Raw genomic sequence first — 19,480 nt, 5'->3', positions numbered from 1 at the left:
TGACCTCCTCCTCTCTTTCATGTTGACAAAATGGTCTATCACTCTGTCATGAAGTACATACTTGTTTTGTTGTCCAAGGCTACCTGGCTAAAATGTTTGCTCGCTAGCCTAACTTCCATTAATGGGCAACGTTAGCTAGTTAACATTAGCCTTCTACTAGCTACATATTGAACTTCCATCCTCTCAGGCCAGGGGCACAACAATGTATGAATTAATGGTTGGATCAGAATCGTCATTATAATAATTGGCCAGTAGGGAGAATTAAGTAAAACCACAAGTCCAAATCTCCATCCATGGCTATTTTAGGAAAGGGCTCATTTTAGCTAGCTGGCTAGTCACCGGAGGACAGCAATACAACGAGATGCAACAATTCAAGTTTTTCTGTCAATGACTTATGTTCTCGATGGGATTTAATAGGAGTGACACCAAATCCAACCTGGCTTCTCTTGACACTTTTTTTTGTGTGCCAGGACCATTCACAGTTGAGCTCGCTCAGTTTAACTCAACGCTGATTAGCTATTTTTTTTAAAGGGAGGTAGGATGCTCGTTGGCTTCCCTTGCCTTCAATGCTGTGGGCAGCAACAATGTCATACTCGTTTGGACCAGACAGCATCGTTCAGCCTCTTGGAAATTGAAGGAAAATTACGAAACACAGAGAGACGAAAGATAAAAAAAATATATATATTTTTTTCTTCTATTGATCCATTTCTTCGGGGATCCATGAATACACGCCACTGGTCACATGGCCAGGAATCAGATTTATATCTGACTTCAAACCACCTACGAAGATGGTTTGAAATGTTGCTTGAAATATCTGATTTCATGTGCTTTTTGGCTGTTTAGACTGCAGGAAAAAGAACAGATTTGAATCAGATATGCAAATCTATTTTAATTTCAGGCTGTAACACAACAAAATGTGGAAAGAGTCAAGAGGTGTGAATACTTTCTGAAGGCACTATAGATGGAAGACCACTAAAGGACCACTAAAGAGATGAAGGGATGTGAGGTGAATAGAAGAAAAAAGGTTAATGAGATGGAAAAAGGGAAGAGAGTGGGATGGATTGACTGGATTGAGCGCTCGCTCCTGCTCTCCCTCTCTCCGTTTGTGAATCAGTCTCTAACATCCTCCCCTAGCTGTTTCTTATGTTACCAATACACACACACACACCCTCTCTGTAGAATAAGTGTGTGTTTGGCTTCAGGCCAAAGATGATGTCAATGCCTCTTTCGACAGGAACAGAGAGGAGTATCGATCGAGTCTCAAGGCAATGGTGTGTGTGTGTGTGTGTGTGTGTGTGTGTGTGTGTGTGTGTGTGTGTGTGGTGTGTGTGTGTGTGTGTGTGTGTGTGTGTGTGTGTTGTGTGTGTGTGTGTGTGTGTGTGCGTGTGCGTGTGTGCTGTGCAATTGTCCATTTGTATGTGTGAGTCACATGCTACAGCTCTATAATGATTATTCAGCAAAAATAGTACGCAAGCCGGCGAGTGAGGAGTGTGACAGACATAAAAAGAGAGGGAATGACCAAGGAGAGAGAGAGGAAGATAAAGGGACAGAAGAGGGTATTGAGAAAAAAGAGAGTAGAAAGAGGGATGATGAAGAAGAAATACAAGCCTGTGGGGTAGATAACCCTCATACAGAATGGAAATTTATGGAAATGCACTCTGCCTTTGGCTACAGAGAGAAGAGAGAGGAAAGAGAGAAAAAGGGGTAACCATCAAGGTCGTCACACATCATGCTCATCCCTCTCTTTCTCTTTCATCTTCTCTTTACTCTCTCTGATTGTGTGACATCTCCTCTGGCTAGAGAGATTGTACATTGCAGGCTTGTTAAATCGTCATCCTCCAACCTTTTGAAACATGTCATGGCAGAATAAGTACTGCGAACATGACTTTGTGTAGTGTGTGTGTGTTTGTGTGGGTATGTGGTGTGTGTGTGTGTGTTGTGTGTGTGTGTGTGTGTGTGTGTGTGTGTGTGTGTGTGTGTGTGTGTGTGTGTGTGTGTGTGTGTGTGTGTGTGTGTGTGTGTGTGTGTTGTGTTGTGTGTGTGTAATGATGTGTTGTGTGTGTGTGTGTGTGTGTGTGTGTGTGTACAAGTTTTACTATACTTGTGAGTACCAGAAGTACTCACAAGAATAGTAAACCAACAAATATTCAGAGAAGTGAGGACACTTTGCAGGTCCTCCCTTGGAAAAGGGCTATTTTATATTTAGGGGTTAGGGTTAAGGGTTAGGGTTTAAGGTTAAGGGTTAGGTTCAGGGTTAGGGAACATAGGATTTTGAATGGGAATCAATTGTTGGTCCCCAAAAAGTCCTCACAAGTATGACATAGTGTGTGTGTGTGTGTGTGTGTGCGTGTGTGTGTGTGATGTGCGCATGTGTGTGTGTGCATGTTTGTGTTTAACTCTAACCATGTCCTCTCTCTCTCTCTCTCTCTCAGTGTCTGTACGGCTGTTATGTCCACTCTTCCATCATCCCTACCTTTCATCGCAGATGCTATTGGCTGCTCCAAGTAAGCCATACAACCACAATACATTCGACTCATTATAACCTCAATTACTGTTGTGAAAGCATGCACTGAACTGGAGCTTGCTGACACTAGGGGCAAGTGAAAGTAATGTCTGACACTGATCCAATGTGCACTTATCAGGAGTCCACTGTACACATCATGAATGGATGGGTGGGTGAGTGGAAAAGGAAGCCCCAGAGGCAGCAACATGGTACCCAGATCTTATGCTTGTATTGAATTAGTAACTGAAATGTCAACAAAGTTGAACTCCCAGAATGTGCCTGGTTGGTGTTGTCATCTCTATCTATTTGTATATCTGACTCTGACCTAGCCAGACTCCACTGGGCTGGAAAAGTAGACACACTCCTCTGCTCAAGTTAAAGATGGTCAGAGGACCATAGTCAAACTGAGGACAGGCAACATGATGGGTCTTTAACCATGCCTGTACGCGCACACACATACATACTCATCCACACACACGCACACTCCCTCTCACCCAGCAGGGTTTGAACCATGCCTGTGTGTGTGCTGAATCTTTCATACACTCCTGGAGCCAGAGCTGAGGGACCTGTAGCGAATGAGGGTTGAAAACACACACAACCACACACATACACACACAGCAAGGTTGAGGGGGCTTGAGCTGTTCAAACTTTTATGAAATGGCAGGTGAGAATCTCTCCTCTGACACTCAATGCCTGGCCTCTTTATCCTCTACTTTCATTTTCCCTCGCTCCCTCTCTCCCACCTTCTCCTATGACCATCTCATCTACATTGTAGAATAATAGTGAAAACATAAAAACTATGAAATAACCCAGTTAAAAGTTTGTTTTTTGTGACTGCACTTGAAGAATCTTGAAATGTTCCGGATTGACTGACCTTCATGTGCTGTTCTTGCCATAATATGGTATTTTACCAAATAGGGCTGTCTTCTGTATACCACCCCTACCTTGTCACAACACAGCTGATTGGCTCAAGCACATTAAGAAGGAAAGAAATTCCACAAATTAACTTTTAACAAGACAGACCTGTTAATTGAAAGCATTCCAGGTGACTACCTAATGAAGCTGGTTGAGAGAATGCCAAGAGTGTGCAAAGCTGTAATCAAGGCAAAGGGTGGCTACTTTGAAGAATCTCAAATATAAAATATATTTTGATTTGTTTAACACTCTCATTCCCACCCTCTCTAATTCTTTCTCCCTCCATCCCCCCTCCATCCCCCAATAAAGGTTTTCTATTTTTTTTCAAATAAATCTCTTCCCTCTCTGTGTAGAACCCAGACATAGTGTTGGTACACTACCTGAACGTTCCAGCGGTGGACGACAGTGGGAAGCCATGTGGGCCTGTCCTCTGCTCCATCAACACAGACAGGAAGGAGTGGGCCAAGTGGAGCAAGGAGGAGCTCATTGGACAGCTCAAACCCATGTGTGAGTCACCTTTGACCTCTAGCCCCTTTAAAACGTCATCTCCTCACATTGCACTCATAAGGAAGCCAAGTCTATTCTACAAATCACGTATCTGTCTGCATCCAATTGAATAAACCCTGATAACTTATTTTATATTTTATGTCATTAAATTATTTAGCACATGAGTTGTCATGGTTATATGAGAGCTGTGAGTCTAGTTCCAAATCTACATCCAAATCTACTGTTCCTCTCACTTCTGAGTCAGTTTGACTTTAACAGAACCACACTGCCACTCAGTGGCCATCATAGAGACTGTAGGCAGAGACACTGTGTGTGTGTGTGTGTGTGTGTGTGTGTGTGTGTGTGTGTGTGTGTGTGTGTGTGTGTGTGTGTGTGTGTGTGTGTGTGTGTGTGTGTGTGTGTGTGTGTGTGTACGGTGTGTGTTTATACCAGAGTCCCACAAGAATAGTAAACTAACAAAAATTTGACCAACTGGGGACATTTTGTTAGTTCCCACAAGGTCAAATGCTATTTCTGTGGGATTTAAGGTTAGAGTGAGAGTTAGGTTTATGTTTAGTATTAAGGTGAGAAGCTAGAGTTAGGTTTAGGTTAGTATATGGGTTAGGTTTAGGGTTAGGGAAAATTGAAATTTTGAATGGGACTGAATTGTATGACGCCACAAGGTTAGCTGTACAAAACTGTGGTGTGTGGTGTGTGTTGTGTGTGTGTGTGTGTGTGTGTGTGTGTGTGTGTGTGTGTGTGTGTGTGTGTGTGTGTGTGTGTGTGTGTGTGTGTGCGTGCTGTGTGCGTGCGTGCGTGCGTGCGTGCGTGCGTCGCGTGCGTGCGTGCGTGCGTGCGTGCGTGTGTGTGTGTGTGTGTGTGTGTGTACCGTCTGTCCTCAGACACAGGGGGGAGACACAAGGGGGTGAGGAGCATCTGTTCAAAATACCCAGCATGCATTATTCATGAGTGAGTGTGAGTTAGAGAGAGTTCTAGTTTGTTACAAACCCAAAGGACTGCTCTCTCTGGGACCAGCGCTGTCTGTGTTGAGATGTGTGAGTTGCATTTATGCACCCAACAGCCTTGGATTTCAGTGTCAGTCAGTTTCTAATGTGTCTGTGTTGTGTGGTAATATTTATCCTATATGCATATCATATATACCTCACATGCTAAGCAATTAGCCTATTAAAATGTTTAACTAACTCCATAAGATGAATAGCAATATGCATTAGACTACAGTTGAGTTACAGTAATAGGCAATCCTATTTGCAGGAGGCCTTTTGCCTTTTGGTAGTCCGTCATTGTAAATAAGAATTTATTCTTAACTGACTTGCCTAGTTAAATAAAGGTGAAATAAAATTTAAAAAATCACAAAATCCAGAAATGTCTGAGAATGGAATTCTAAATACAAGTGTATTTAATTACTTTGAAAAATGAATTATTACATTTACAAGGCATAAGCTTAAACTAGAAAGCATTACAAGGCATTATTATAAGCATGATCAGAGAGGGAGAGAGAGAGTCAAGGAATTATTCTAAGCATGATCACAGAGGGAGAGAGAGAGACAAGGAATTATTCTAAGCATGATCACAGAGGGAGAGAGAGAGACAATGAATTATTCTAAGCATGATCACAGAGGGAGAGAGAGAGACAAGGAATTATTCTAAGCATGATCACAGAGGGAGAGAGAGAGACAAGGAAACCATGGCTTATGCCTTGGCCCATATCTCATGGGAGAGGGAGAGAGAAAGAAAGACAGTGTATATCTCACCACAGCAAGTCAGGGGAAAAAAGAGAGAGAGACATAAATAAATCTTAGACCCTTTTACAACATCTGAGTTGTTTGGATTCAAAATCTGAACTGTTGACCAATAGTATTACTGTAAAGTTAACCTCCAATCAGATAGAACTACAGACCTGCAAAGACAACAACACCTCAGCTTCTCAGAGGTGTGACAATGGGGGTTGGCAAGATCAAAACAAAGAATGCTTGCATACAGTTGATAAGTCACTTATCAACGGTATGCTGGGCCGCCTTACATCTGCTTAATACATCCTTTCTGTTCAGGCAATGCTGGCCTTTGAGTCTTGAAATGAAATGACAATGGACGTAAATGTAAAAAAAATACAAATTCTTTAATCAGTCTCTTCACTGTGTCCATTGTGTTTTTGCGTCTTTTGACGGCAAGACAATATACCTAATTTGCATTGCAGCCCTCCAGACCTCAAGAAAGAGAGAAAATGTGTCCCCCGAGCCCCAGGACAAAATGAGTCTGACACCCCCTGGTGTACATCAATTCAGTGTGTAGTTCACACTTTGAACACATGGTGGCAACCTCACACAGTATATCATTTAGCTCTTCGTTTAGCAAGGGTTACCAAACTTTTCCGCTCCGGCCCCTTTTCCAGCTTGGGGAACATCAAATCAAATTTTATTGGTCACATACACATGTTTAGCAGATATTATTGAATGTATTACTGTTGATGATATTTGGAAATGTGCATGTACACCCTGGCCCATCTACTGTTGCTAGCCCCAATTCTGACTTGTGCTCTGATATCTGCTTCACTGATTTCTGCTCTCTACCTCTCTCAAAGAGTGCAGTGTATAAAGTCAGAACATCTGCTGTCTCGGCCCATGACTGTCACCAAGGGAGTACCCCAAGGCTCAATCCTAGCCCCCACGCTCTTCTCAATTTACATCAAAACATAGCTCAGGCAGTAGGAAGCTCTCTCTTCCATTTATATGCAGATGATACAGTCTTATACTCAGCTGGCCCCTCCCCGGATTTTGTGTGAAATGCTCTACAACAAAGTTTTCTTCGTGTCCAACAAGTTTTCTCTTCCCTTAACCTTGTTCTGAACACCTCCAAAACAAAGGTCATGTGGTTTGGTAAGAATAATGCCCCTCTCCCCACAGGTGTGATTACTACCTCTGAGGGTTTAGAGCTTGAGGTAGTCACCTCATACAAGTACTTGGGAGTATGGCTAGACGGCACACTGTCCTTTTCTCAGCACATATCAAAGCCGCAGGCTAAAGTTAAATCTAGACTTGGTTTCCTCTATCGTAATCGCTCCTCTTTCATCCCAGCTGCCAAATTAACCCTGATTCAGATGACCATCCTACCCATGCTAGATTACGGAGACATAATTTATAGATTGGCAGGTTAAAGTGCTCTCAAGCGGCTAGATGTTCTGTAACATTCGGCCATCTACTTTGCCACCAATGCTCCTTATAGGACACATCACTGGACTCTATACTCCTCTGAAAACTGGTCATCTCCGTATACCCGTCGTAAGACCCACTGGTTGATGCTTATTTATAAAACCCTCTTAGGCATCACTCTCCCCTATCTGAGATATCTACTGCAGCCCTCATCCTCCACATACAACACCCGTTCTGCCAGTCACATTCTGTTAAAGGTCCACAAAGCACACACATCCCTGGGTCGCTTGTCTTTTCAGTTCGCTACAGCTAGCGACTGGAACGAGCTGCAACAAACACTCAAACCGGACAGTTTTATCTCAATCTCTTCATTCAAAGACTCAATCATGGACACTTACTGACAGTCGTGGCTGCTTTGCATTATGTATTGTTGTCTCTACCTTCTTGCCCTTTGTGCTGTTGTCTGTGCCCAATAATGTTTGTACCATGTTTTGTGCTGCTACCATGTTGTGTTGCTACCATGTTGTTGTCATGTTGTGTTGCTACCATGTTGTTGTCATGTTGTGTTTCTACCATGTTGTTGTCATGTTGTGTTGCTACCATGTTGTTGTCATGTTGTGTTTCTACCATGCTGTGTTCTCATATGTTGCTGCCTTGCTATGTTGTTTTCTTAGGTCTCTCTTTATGTAGTGTTGTGTTGTCTCTCTTGTCGTGATGTGTGTTTTGTCCTAAATTTATATATATATACCGTATATATATATATATACCTATAATTATTTATTTTTTTAATCCAAGCCCTCGTCCCCGCAAAAGGCCTTTTGCCTTTTGGTAGGCGTCCATTGTAAATAAGAATTTGTTAATAACTGACTTGCCTAGTTAAATAAAGGTTAAATAAATAAATAAATAAAAAATGATTGCGGTTGTAGCGAAATGTTTGTGTTTCTAGCTCCGACAGTGCAGTAATATCTAACAAGTAATATCTAACAATTTCACAACAATACACACACATTTTCAGTAAAGGAATGGAATTAAGAATATATAAATATTTGGACGAGCAATGTCGGAGCAGCATAGACTCAAAAACATTAGAATAGAATAGAATACGGTATATACATATGAGATGAGTAGTGCAAAATATGTAAACATTATTAAAGTGACGAGTGTTCCAATTATTACAGTGGCCAGTGATTTCAAGTCTATGTATATACAGCAGCAGTCTCTAAGGTGCTAATGATGGATTTAAAATGTATTCAATGTTAAATGTTTATGTTTTTTGTCACTGGTATACACACAATACCCCATAATGTCAAAGTGGAATTATGTTTTTAGAAATGTTAACAAAGCTGAAATGTCTTGAGTCAATAAGTATTTAACCTCTTTGCTATGGCAAGCCTAAATAAGTTCAGTATTACTGTATGTAAATTAAATATTTCTGCATTTAATTTTCAATACATTTGTCATTAAGGGTTATTGTGTGTAGATGGGCGAGATTTTTTTTTAATCCATTTTGAATTCAGGCTGCAACACAACAAAATGTGGAAAAAGTCAAGGTGTATACATACTTTATATTATGCTCGAGAATACTTTGGAACAGATGTCCAAAAATTGTGGGGGGGAACCCTGCTCTAAGGCCTTGGTGTCAAACTACATTCCTGGAGGGCCGTTTGTCTGCTGGCTTTTGTTATTTCCTTTAGATCTATGTCCAATTAAGACCTAGAAAGCCAGGTGATGAAGAGTTCCAAACTAATCAATTACCTAAATGTATCATTCAAGTACAAGAGAGGAGTGAAAAGCTGCAGACAGTCTGCCCTCACGGACCGGAGTTTGACACATGTGCTCTAAGCTCTCAGGGCCATGAGAGAAACATAAAGGATCAAACAGGTAAACTAGAAGATATTCAACTTAATTGTTAAAACAGATTTAATTCCCCTCTGAAATTGACAGCTGGTAATGTCCAAACTATGTGATCAATACTTGATAACATGAAGTGACAAAATGTTGTCTCTGTATTTGTGTTTTGTGGCTTGTAAATTGTTTGTGACAGTTTATAAATTATGTAGTGTATAACAGTGATATACTGTATATCAATCCCTGTCTCTGTCCTTTCCACCCCTCCTTCTCTCCTTCTCCATCTCTCTGTCCTTTCCACCCCTTCTTCTTTCCCTCTCCATCTCTCTGTCCTCTCTCCCAGGTGCCGGGAGTAGCCTGCACCAGAAATGCTCCACAGCCAAACACCGCATTATCTCCCCCAAATTAGAAGCAAAGACAGGGACAGGGGCTGGGACAGGGACAGGGGCTGGGACTGGGACAGGGTCTGGGACAGAGGTGCAGAACAGTGATGTGTCTGAGGGGCAGACAGAGCCCAGTCCTGGAGTGGGGGCCAGGAGCAGAGGAGGGGGGGAGAGGAAGAATGGTAGGCTGCCCAAACCCTCCCTGCTTCCTCAGAGCAGCATGGAAGTCTCCTCCACATCCACCAATCAGGTGGAGGTTCCCGACACCACACAGAGCTCCCCACTGTCAATCACCAGCGACATTACTGCAGACAGTCCCGCCCTCGGCCTGGCCAGCAGCCTATCACAGAGCTCTGCTGCCGTGTTCATGTCCGAGGTTGCCACGGTAACAGGGGATTCCGTGTACACCACAGAACACGCCCACCTGATTGGTGCCACCCATGACGCCACCACCACTGGGATTCTACTGGCTGTTGCCCCGGACACCCAGCGCTTTGAGTTCCCTGGGGGGGTGGGATTAGCAGAGGAAGGGGGGGAGTTGGTCCTCTCCAGCAGTCTGGATGCCGGAGGTTCTGGAGTCAACCTTCTTGAGACCAGCATGAACTTTGACCCAGACTGCTTCCTCAACAACCCCAAGCAGGGCCAGACATACGGGGGAGGAGGGGGTAAGGCCGAGGGAGGTAGCTGTAATGGTGAGGGGGGGCTCCACTGCTCTCCACAGTCACTAACGACTAACGGCTATGTATTCAACGCCACGCTCGTAAACATCAAGACCGAAGATACTCCCCTGGAGCATCCGCTGGATAATCAGAGCGGGTACGCTGGCGAGGGGACGGGCCTGAGCCCTAGCACCACACTGGAGCAAATGGACTTCAGTGCTGTGATGTCATCAGCCTGCGCCCAGAGCTTGGCACAGCAGATACACCAACACTCCCCTAGTCTCTTCTTGCAGGCCTCCCCTAAGACCCCCCTCGTCCAGGCCACCCAGCCCCAGATCTGTGCCTCTGAGACGGGCCAGGACTCAGGCGAGACCCAAGCTTATCTGGGCCTACCTACTATACCACAGACTGACTCTCCAGGCACCAACGGAGACCCTCACACATACCTCCACCAACCCTCACCAGACCAACATGGCGACAGTGAGGAAAGCAGCCAGGGAGGTCTAGTGGGGCTGGGTAGCTTTCCTGTAAGGGGGCAGGAGATGAGAAAAGACCAGCTGAGCACCAGAGGACCTGGGAAGGTGACGTCCCCAGAGAAAGAGACACAGAAGAGGGCAGAGTTACTCCTCAATCCTGGGGAACAGCATGACGCCTACAGAAACAACACTGGTGTTGGGAGAGGTGGAGAGCACTACCTACAGCCAACAACCAAGAGTGGGGGAGTAGAGGGAGGACAAGAAATAGGAGAGAAATATATTTTCAGTAACGGGGTCAGGGATGCAGGAGTTAACAGCTCAGTGGTGGACAGTCCTCAGTCTCTAGCTGGAGCAGCCATGGAGGGGGGGTTGTACAGCTCTACTCTTCCCCAGCCGGGTGTAGGGGAGGCTGGGGGAGCTGAGGGGGCAGGCGGGGGCATCAGCCTGGAAGGCTTTGAGGCATCGTTTGGGAACCAGTTCTCTGACCTCATCAATGACTTCATCTCTGTGGAGGGGAGTGGAGGGGGGGCGGTGGCCGGGACAGGAGGCAGTGCACTCTACACCCCTGCTCTGATGCCCCAGGAGGAGGTTGGAGAGGGCCAGGAGGCAGGAGCAGCCCCCATTCAGGGTTCAGAGGTGGAGCAGGGAACTCTGAGATTGCTGCCAGAGACGGGAAGGCTGTTTGGGGTGACGGACTACTCCCCCGAGTGGTCTTACCCAGAGGTGAGGCACTAGTACCTAACCCTTAACCTCTGACCTCTTACCTCTTGAAGCCCAACTTCCCATTCCCTAGCTTCCGAATGGATATATCACCCAAAGTAGCTACATAGACATAGGAAGTAGTGTATAGATTACACTAGTATACATGAACTATCAGCTAAACCATATAACTCATAAGGCCAACGTCTGCTGTACGCAGTAAGAGTCTGACGTAGATCCTCTGAGACATTAATGACCTGAGACACACACACACAGTCTGTGGCTCAGCATTGATGTCAGTGCCCAGTGGCAAGTGGGTCAGACTGAGACTAGGGAGACACTAAGAAACAGAACATACAGAGTGGCGTCATCCCCTTGGACGCTTTGACACACACACACACAACATCACTGCATGTGACTGTGTGTCTTTGTTTCAGGGTGGGGTGAAAGTGTTGATAACAGGTCCTTGGCTGGAGGCCAGCAGGGAGTACAGCTGTCTGTTTGACCACATCAGTGTCCCAGCTGCTCTCATACAGCCAGGAGTACTGCGCTGCTACTGCCCTGGTAACACACTCACACACACACACAAAGACATGCATACACTCAGCAATCTACTTTCTCATGCACACACTCTATTACTAATCAACCGTGTGTGTGTGGTGTGTGTGTGTGTGTGTGTGTGTGTGTGTGTGTGTGTGTGTGTGTGTGTGTGTGTGTGTGTGTGTGTGTGTGTGTGTGTGTGTGTGTGTGTGTGTGTGTGTGTGTGTCTTAGCCCATGAAACAGGTCTGGTGATGCTGCAGGTGGCTATGGGTGGGGATGTGATCTCTTCCTCTGTGGTGTTTGAGTATAAAGCTCGAGACTTGCCCGCCCTGCCCTCCTCACAACACGACTGGTTGTCCCTGGACGGTAAGTCACTGTCTGTGTGCGTACGTGAGTGTATACCATCCTGCATCCCACTGCTGGCTTGTCTCTGAAGCTAGGCAGGGTTGGTCCTGGTCAGTCCCTGGATGGGAGACCAGATTCTGTTGGAAGTGATATTGGAGAGACTCTTCCTCTGGTCTAAAAAGAAATATCCCAATTCCCCAAGGCAGAGATTAGGGACATTGCCCTGTGTAGGGTGCTGTCTTTCGGATGGGACGTTAAAGGGGTGTCCTGACTCTCTGTGGTTACTAAAGATCCCATGGCACTTATTGTAAGAGTAGGGATGTTAACCCTGGTATCCTGGCTAGGGTGTCCACCCCCAGTGCTCAGAATGACTGAAATCACATGTAGATTATGGTCATTCCTCTTAACAGAACATGCAACTCCTGTAATGAAGCAGCCAATACAATGTAATTTGCCAAAATGCAATTTGCAGGAAAACACCATTCTAAACAGTGCACCTGAGGAAGCAGTTCCATGTGTGACAGAGATGAAAATCTCTGTTAGATTCCCCCTCTTTCTAAGACATGCCTCATAATTTTAAGTAAAACATTCAGGTTTCAAACAATTAATAATATGTTTTCAAAATGCATACTGCCTCCGGCTCACATTGCAAAGTGGTAGAGGACGTGCTGATAGCCTGCCTACCTTTGTGTATTCACTTGAATGGCGAATAGGAAGCGTGCTTCAATTATTAGTTGAGAAATAAAAATAGTAGCTCTTTTTAATCGTGGCCATCAAAACTATTTTGAACACACGATTGCATATAGAATTGTTGCGCAATGACTGGGCTTATAAAAGCAAATTTCACTCCAACAGCATCGAGCTGAGGAGCTACAGCAGCTCTAGCACTGTCTGACCAGCTAACGGAAACCCTGGTGCGCTCTTTACGTGCATACGTGCCACTCTATGACAGATGTTATGATGTCTTATGTAGCTGTGATGAAGGCTTCATGAATGCATACATGAGGGGGGGTTACAGAATCCTCTTCTCAGATGCTAGTACCAAGGGTGAAACAGAGTGTTTAGACAATTTACTGTTTTAAATCAAATCAAATTTTATTGGTCACATACTGTACACATATTTATCAGATGTTATTGAGGGTGTAGTGAAATGCTTGTGTTCCTAGCTCCAACAGTGCAGTAGTATCTAACAGTGTAGTAGTATCTAACAATACACACATCTAAAAGTAAAAGAATGGAATGGAATGTCGGAGTGGCATTGACTAAAATACAGTAGAATAGAATACAGTATATACATATGAAATGAGTAAAGCAGTGTGTAAATTATTAAAGTGACCAGTGATTCCATGTCTACAGTATGTATATAGGGAAACAGCCTATAAGGTGCAGAGTTGAGTAACCGGGTGGTAGCCGGCTAGTGATGTAATATATTTCTACAGATTTGGGTTCCTGCATGTAATATAGCATTTTTGGTGTGTTGCTGATCATGCCATAGGTTTGATGGGAGATTCCACCATGTTGTATGGGTGCCTGGATTTACACGTCACATAGGGGCCAGGAATAGGGACAAGGGGTGTTTTGGGACCAGATACACTCTCTTACAATCTCTCTCTGAGTGAGTGTTGAGTCGGAAATAATGATAGAAAATGTAGAGGCTTGTTTCAGCACCATGGACAGCACCACTAGTCTAGAGCCACTGGCTGGAAAAATGTCATTCTTTTCCAAAGGCGAGACATTCTACCACTATGCCTGATGGGACTTGTTAATTTAAGCCTGCAATACAGTACCAGCCGAAAGTTTGGATACACCTACTCATTCAAGGGTTTTTCTTTATTTTTTACTATTTTCTACATTGTAGAATAATAGTGAAGACATCAAAACTATGAAATAACACATATGGAATCATGTAGTAACCAAAAAAGTGTTCAATCAAAATATATTTTAGATTTTAGATTGTTCAAAGTTGCCACCCTTTGCCTTGATGACAGCTTTCCACACTCTTGGCATTCTGTCAACCAGCTTCACCTGGAATGATTTTCCAAGTCTTGAAGGAGTTCCCACATGTGCTGAGCACCTGTTGGCTGCTTTTCCTTCACTCTGTGGTCCAACTCATCCCAAACCATCTCAATTGGGTTGAGGTCGGGTGATTGTGGAGGCCAGGTCATCTGATGCAGCACTTCATAACTCTCCTTCTTGGTCAAATAGTCCTTACACAGCCTGGAGGTGTGTTGGGTCATTGTCCTGTTGAAAAACAAATGATAGTCCCACTAAGCACAAACCAGATGGTTGTGGTAGCCATGCTGGTTAAGTGTGCCTTGAACTCTAAATAAATCACTGACAGTGTCACCAGCAAAGCACCCCCACATCATCACACCTCCTCCTCCATGCCTCGTGGTGGAAACTACACATGCAGAGATCATCCGTTCACTTACTCTGCGTCTCACAAAGACACGGCAGTTGGAACCAGATAATCTCAAATTTGGACTCATCAGACCAAAGGACAGATTTCCACCGGTCTAATGACCATTGCTCGTGTTTCTTGGCCCAAGCAAGTCTCTTCTTCTTATTGGTGTCCTTTAGTAGTGGTTTCTTTGCAGTAATTCGACCATGTAGGCCTGATTCACACAGTCTCTTCTGAACAGTTGATGTTGAGATGTGTCTGTTACTTGAACTCTGTGAAGCATTTATTTGGGCTGTAATTTCTGAGGCTGGTAACTCTAATGAACGTATCCTCTGCAGCAGAGGTAACTGGGTCTTCCTTTCCTGTGACGGTCTTCATGAGAGCCAGTTTCATCATAGCGCTTGATGGTTTTTGTGACTGCACTTGAAGAAACTTTCAAAGTTCTTGGCATTTTCTGGATTGACTGACCTTCAATGTCTTATAGTAATGATGGACTGTTTTTTCTCTTTACTTATTTGAGCTCTTCTTGACATAATATAGACTTGGTATTTTACCAAATAGGGCTATCTTCTGTATACCACCCCTACCTTGTCACAACTCAACTGATTGTCTCAAACACATTAAGAAGGAAAGACATTTCATAAATTAACTTTTAACAAGGCACACCTGTTAATTGAAATGCTTTCCAGGTGACTTCCTCATGAAGCTGGTTGAGAGAATGCCAAGAGTGTGCAAAGCTGTCAAGGCAAAAGGTGGCTACTTTGAAGAATCTCAAATATATTTTGATTTGTTTAACACTTTGGTTACTACATGATTCATATGTGTTATTGCATAGTTTTGATGTCTTCACTATTATTCTACAATGTTGAAAGTAGTAAAAATAAAGAAAAACCCTGGAATGAGTAGGTGTGTCCAAACTTTTGACTGGCACTGTATGTTTTATACTGCAGCCTCCAGGGAGCCTTTGTGTGGGGGACATACTATATATAGCCTGTGTATAATTGCTGTCATGTGAACTGAAATGAAGTTTTTAAACACCTGTTGGTCATAGGCTTAAGACCCTTGTTTTATGTGATTGCTGTGTGTTTTGTTGTTTTTCACCATGCACAACATGAAGACAACATCCTGCCAATTATTGAATGACAATAAGGTTTCCTGACTGTACGAACCTCTAAGTAGTTACATTTTGTTTGCTACTCAATTTTCCCTCTCACACAAACATTCACTCTTGCAAACACTAGTCTGTGCAACAAGGTGCTGTAATTCTTCAATGCCTGTATAGTTCAGGGGCTTGTGTGTTTCATCTCGTTCGCTCCAGTCTATGTGATAGATACGCTATTGTGGCCTGTGCTATCGCCCGCAATGCAGAGAGAGAGAGCGAGCGAGCAAGAGAGAAAGAGCAAGAGAAAGATGGGGGAGGGGCAGTGCGGCAATGCGTCTACAGAAAGACGCACTGCTGCGGTCCACATAAAGAGAACACTCGCATAATGTTTTGTTGCGTTAACGGTCTGTTTTATTGCAGCTAAATGTAAACCGTAATGGGTCTTCACCAGGTTCCGCTCACATAGGATACACAAAGCGGAATAGCAATAGATTTTTATAGCGTTTTAGAACGCTGGAGGTGGGATTAATAGAGCAGCCATCTGTGCATAGTCGCTCCCAGCATAATCTCGACAGACTGACCGAATGAGAGAGAGGCGTAGCCTCGGCAGCCTAGTTTAAGCCTGTTTCAGTGGTCGGTCGCCCCATATTGAGGCTCGTTGTCATAAACTAGCCTACCAACATTGTACAATGCACCAAAGAGATCAAATAGCCGAATGATAAAGTACGGCTACCCAGGCATATTTGCATTAGCCTACTCACGCCTGCTTGAATTCACTCTCGTCTCTCCACTGTGTCTTTGTTTGAAAAGCCGGTAGTCAAGTTATTCTACTGTCTCTGACTCTTGTGATTCGTTTATTTTTCTCCCACCGATGATGACCGAGATACCAGTAGCTCGTGGAACTCCCCATGGTTAGATTTAACCCCGGCGTCTGTTTCCCTGCGGCGCAATTAGAATGAACGTCTGCCCTGTTTACGCACCTATCACGGTTTTAGGGGAGAGAAACGGCGCGAAATGGGAGGGGAGGGTAGAGACTCTCTCTCTCGGCTCTTCCACTTTGTTCTATTGATGTTGCATGGTAGCAAGCGTCGCACACCTCAAACTAAAAGGGAACTGTAAAACAGAAGAAGAAGGACAAAGAGAGCGTCAGAGAAACTATTTGAGCTTTCCGGTTAGTAGCCTTATCTATTATGTGAAAACGAGATAGAAAACAGAAAATAGACTTTTAGCTGTTGTCGGTGTTTTGTGCATTTACCTCGTAATTGGTGTTGAAAATGCGAGAGCCACAGAGTGTCTCGGAGGTCGCTGTTGAGTCTGGACTGGAGCCATTTAGAGGATTTTAGTTTATCCTATTATTCACTTTGGCTATCTGACTGTGGTGTTGATAGTAGGCTATGTCTGCCTATGCATGCTCGCATCATCTCGAAAGTCGTTAGTTGTGTGTGTTTACATTGCTTTCATTGGTCATTGCCGATTATATACCTGGTAAAGGCTCATAGCCAACACAGTCCAGGTAAATTCCCTCATCTTGCGGCACAGGTATTAAAACGTGTGTAAATGGCTAACCCCTGTATATTATGTTGTGTAACTTGGCTGGCCTGGTAGCACAATGACTAAGTAACTAAGTAACACGTGTGCTGTGGAAGAGCTGCTATCTCTTTCTCTCTCTCTCTCTCTCTCTCTCTCTCTTGCGCTTTGTCTCGCTCTCTCTCTCTTTCTCTCTGAATAAATCAACCTCAAACAAAGGACTACAATAAGCCACTGTCCGTGTAACTCATATGCCGTTTGGGGACTTATGTAGCCTAGTCTATTAACTTTTCGCAAAGGCATAGGCCTACATTTAGGGAAATGAACTATTATAACTTGTAAACTATAAGTGAGTGAATTGAACAGAGGGGAGTAGGCTACGAGCTGGTCTGAACCAAGTCGAAGTTGCATGAAGCCATCCCACATTCTGATTTCAGCACCAAGAGAAGTGGACAGTGCCACGAGTTTTAGACTAGCTGTGAGTTGTGCTGAAAGCCCTGTGGGCTGGTGAAAATAATTTCCTAATGTGACATTTCACAGTTTTTATTCTGGTTACTTTAACAATTATATAACAATTTAACAAATCCCAAGTCTGATGGGCAGGAACAGGGGCAGAAAGTGGGTCAAAACTTGGAACAGAATTTAACAGTTCTGGAAAACAAGCTTTTCTCTAATTAAACAGACCTCCCGCCATCCATAAATACCCGACTGAAAAAAACTAAAACATAGAAACAAGCATGTTGTCAGCAGTGGTCATGTCTCCACCGCCAAGTACTGTGTTGTCCTGGACATGCTGTTGTCACTGACATGCTGTGTGTGTGACTGGATGTGCCCCTGAGGGCCTCATAGAAGGGTAGGAACGGGGTGTAGCCTATGGAGTAGACGGATAGGCTCCCTGTAGGAGGAAAGTGACTGACACACATACAAACATATCTTGTGAGCAACACAAACATGGTTGGAGACTGAGACACACAAGTCTGTAGATACACACATGCAGAGACACAAACACACACAGTTGGAGAGTCAAAGAGGGTCAGTGTAATTCATGATTCCTCTGTGTCTGGTGAGAGATCAAGGTCCCACATGCAGCAGACTGATGCAACACCCACACAGATCGGAGTAATCCAGACAGACCCGCCTAGACATAGAACAGAGAAACTTCTAAATTCCCCCTAAAATTCTGTCCACCCAATGTGGTGGTATAACCAGCTGGTATTGAACCCAACATGTCTGGGTGACTACAGAACATGTTAGCCCACTGACCTTAAGGCATTTGTTTGGGAAGCTAACACAACATGTTGAGTTTGTTTTTCTGTTCATTCAGATGAGCTCTCTGTCGTGTGTAGCTGGCAGGCTATGCTCCATTCTGATTGGCTGTAGTAGTTGTGTTAAAGGGGAGGAGCTCTTATGTCACAGTTGTCGTCCCACCTTCTTCTCCTCCTCTGTGTGTGCCGCATCCTGAGAGAGAGGGCGAGAGTGAGAGAGAGAGAGAGGGAGAGACAGAGATGGAGAGGGAGAAAGAGAGACCATCAGGTGGGGATGACATAATCTGCACTGCAGCAACACTGCAGTAGCATTTGAACAAAGACGCGCGCAAGCACACACACACACACAGTGCAAGTACACACTCCTGTTCTCTCTCAGATAGATACAAACATGGACTATTGTTGACTTGCCCCCAGGTCTAGTTTGTTTTTAAGGTTTATCTCTGTAGAGAGAGAGCTTGATGTTTCACCCTGTAAACTCTGTTTTCTCTTACTGTATGGGAATCTGCTACAGGGATAATGAACACATTATGAATAGAGTTATGCACAGCTCACCTCAACCAGTCATCTCTGCCTGTCCCACTTTTATCCAATCACAGTGTGTCCCTCCTGTGTTTCCATAGATACCCAGTTCAGGATGTCCATTCTGGAGCGTCTGGAGCAGATGGAACAGAGGATGGCTGAGATAACCAATCACCATCAGAGCTCCGAAACCACAGCAGCCACGGGGGGAGGTGGAGGAGCAGGTGGCACTGACCACCAGTCCCAGGTAACTCAATGGATTGATTCATTGATTGGTTGGTTGATTGATTGGCTAGTTAATTGTTTGATTGTTTTATTGATTGATTGCTTTTACCCCTCCCTCTCTCTCCAGCTCTCCCCAGCCGAGGGTTCATTTGAGGGCCGTGTGGTGGTGGTGTGTGAGAAGATGATGACCCGCCCCTGTTGGGTTTCCTCCAATCAGCTGATCCACAGCCGGAGTTCCCGGGGCATGACCCTGCTGCACCTGGCCGCAGCTCAGGGATACGCAGGGTTAATACAGACTCTCATCCGCTGGCGGTGAGAATCCACACACACACACACACACACACACACACACACACACACACACACACACACACACACACACACACACACACACACACACACACACACACCCACAC

General features: G+C 44.5%; 1 protein-coding gene across 2 annotated transcripts in view; it reads left to right on the top strand.

Moving 5' to 3' along the window:
- The first annotated feature begins 3,843 nt into the window (after positions 1-3,843).
- Positions 3,844-19,480, top strand: part of camta1b (calmodulin binding transcription activator 1b) — a 28,336-nt gene continuing 12,699 nt past the window's right edge. For both annotated transcript variants that reach the window (XM_023996500.2, XM_023996501.2), the window contains exons 1-6: positions 3,844-3,925; positions 9,263-11,160; positions 11,574-11,700; positions 11,909-12,043; positions 18,941-19,086; positions 19,192-19,376. In XM_023996500.2, the coding sequence (XP_023852268.1) occupies positions 3,922-3,925; positions 9,263-11,160; positions 11,574-11,700; positions 11,909-12,043; positions 18,941-19,086; positions 19,192-19,376 (2,495 nt within the window). In that variant the 5' untranslated portion in view covers positions 3,844-3,921. The remainder of the gene's footprint in view (positions 3,926-9,262; positions 11,161-11,573; positions 11,701-11,908; positions 12,044-18,940; positions 19,087-19,191; positions 19,377-19,480) is intronic.

Source organism: Salvelinus sp. IW2-2015, linkage group LG11 (assembly GCF_002910315.2).
Source record: "Salvelinus sp. IW2-2015 linkage group LG11, ASM291031v2, whole genome shotgun sequence".
Classification (NCBI taxonomy): Eukaryota; Metazoa; Chordata; class Actinopteri; order Salmoniformes; family Salmonidae; genus Salvelinus; species Salvelinus sp. IW2-2015.
The sequence above is the reverse complement of the archived record's forward strand: the minus strand, read 5'-3'. Positions and strand labels throughout refer to the sequence as shown.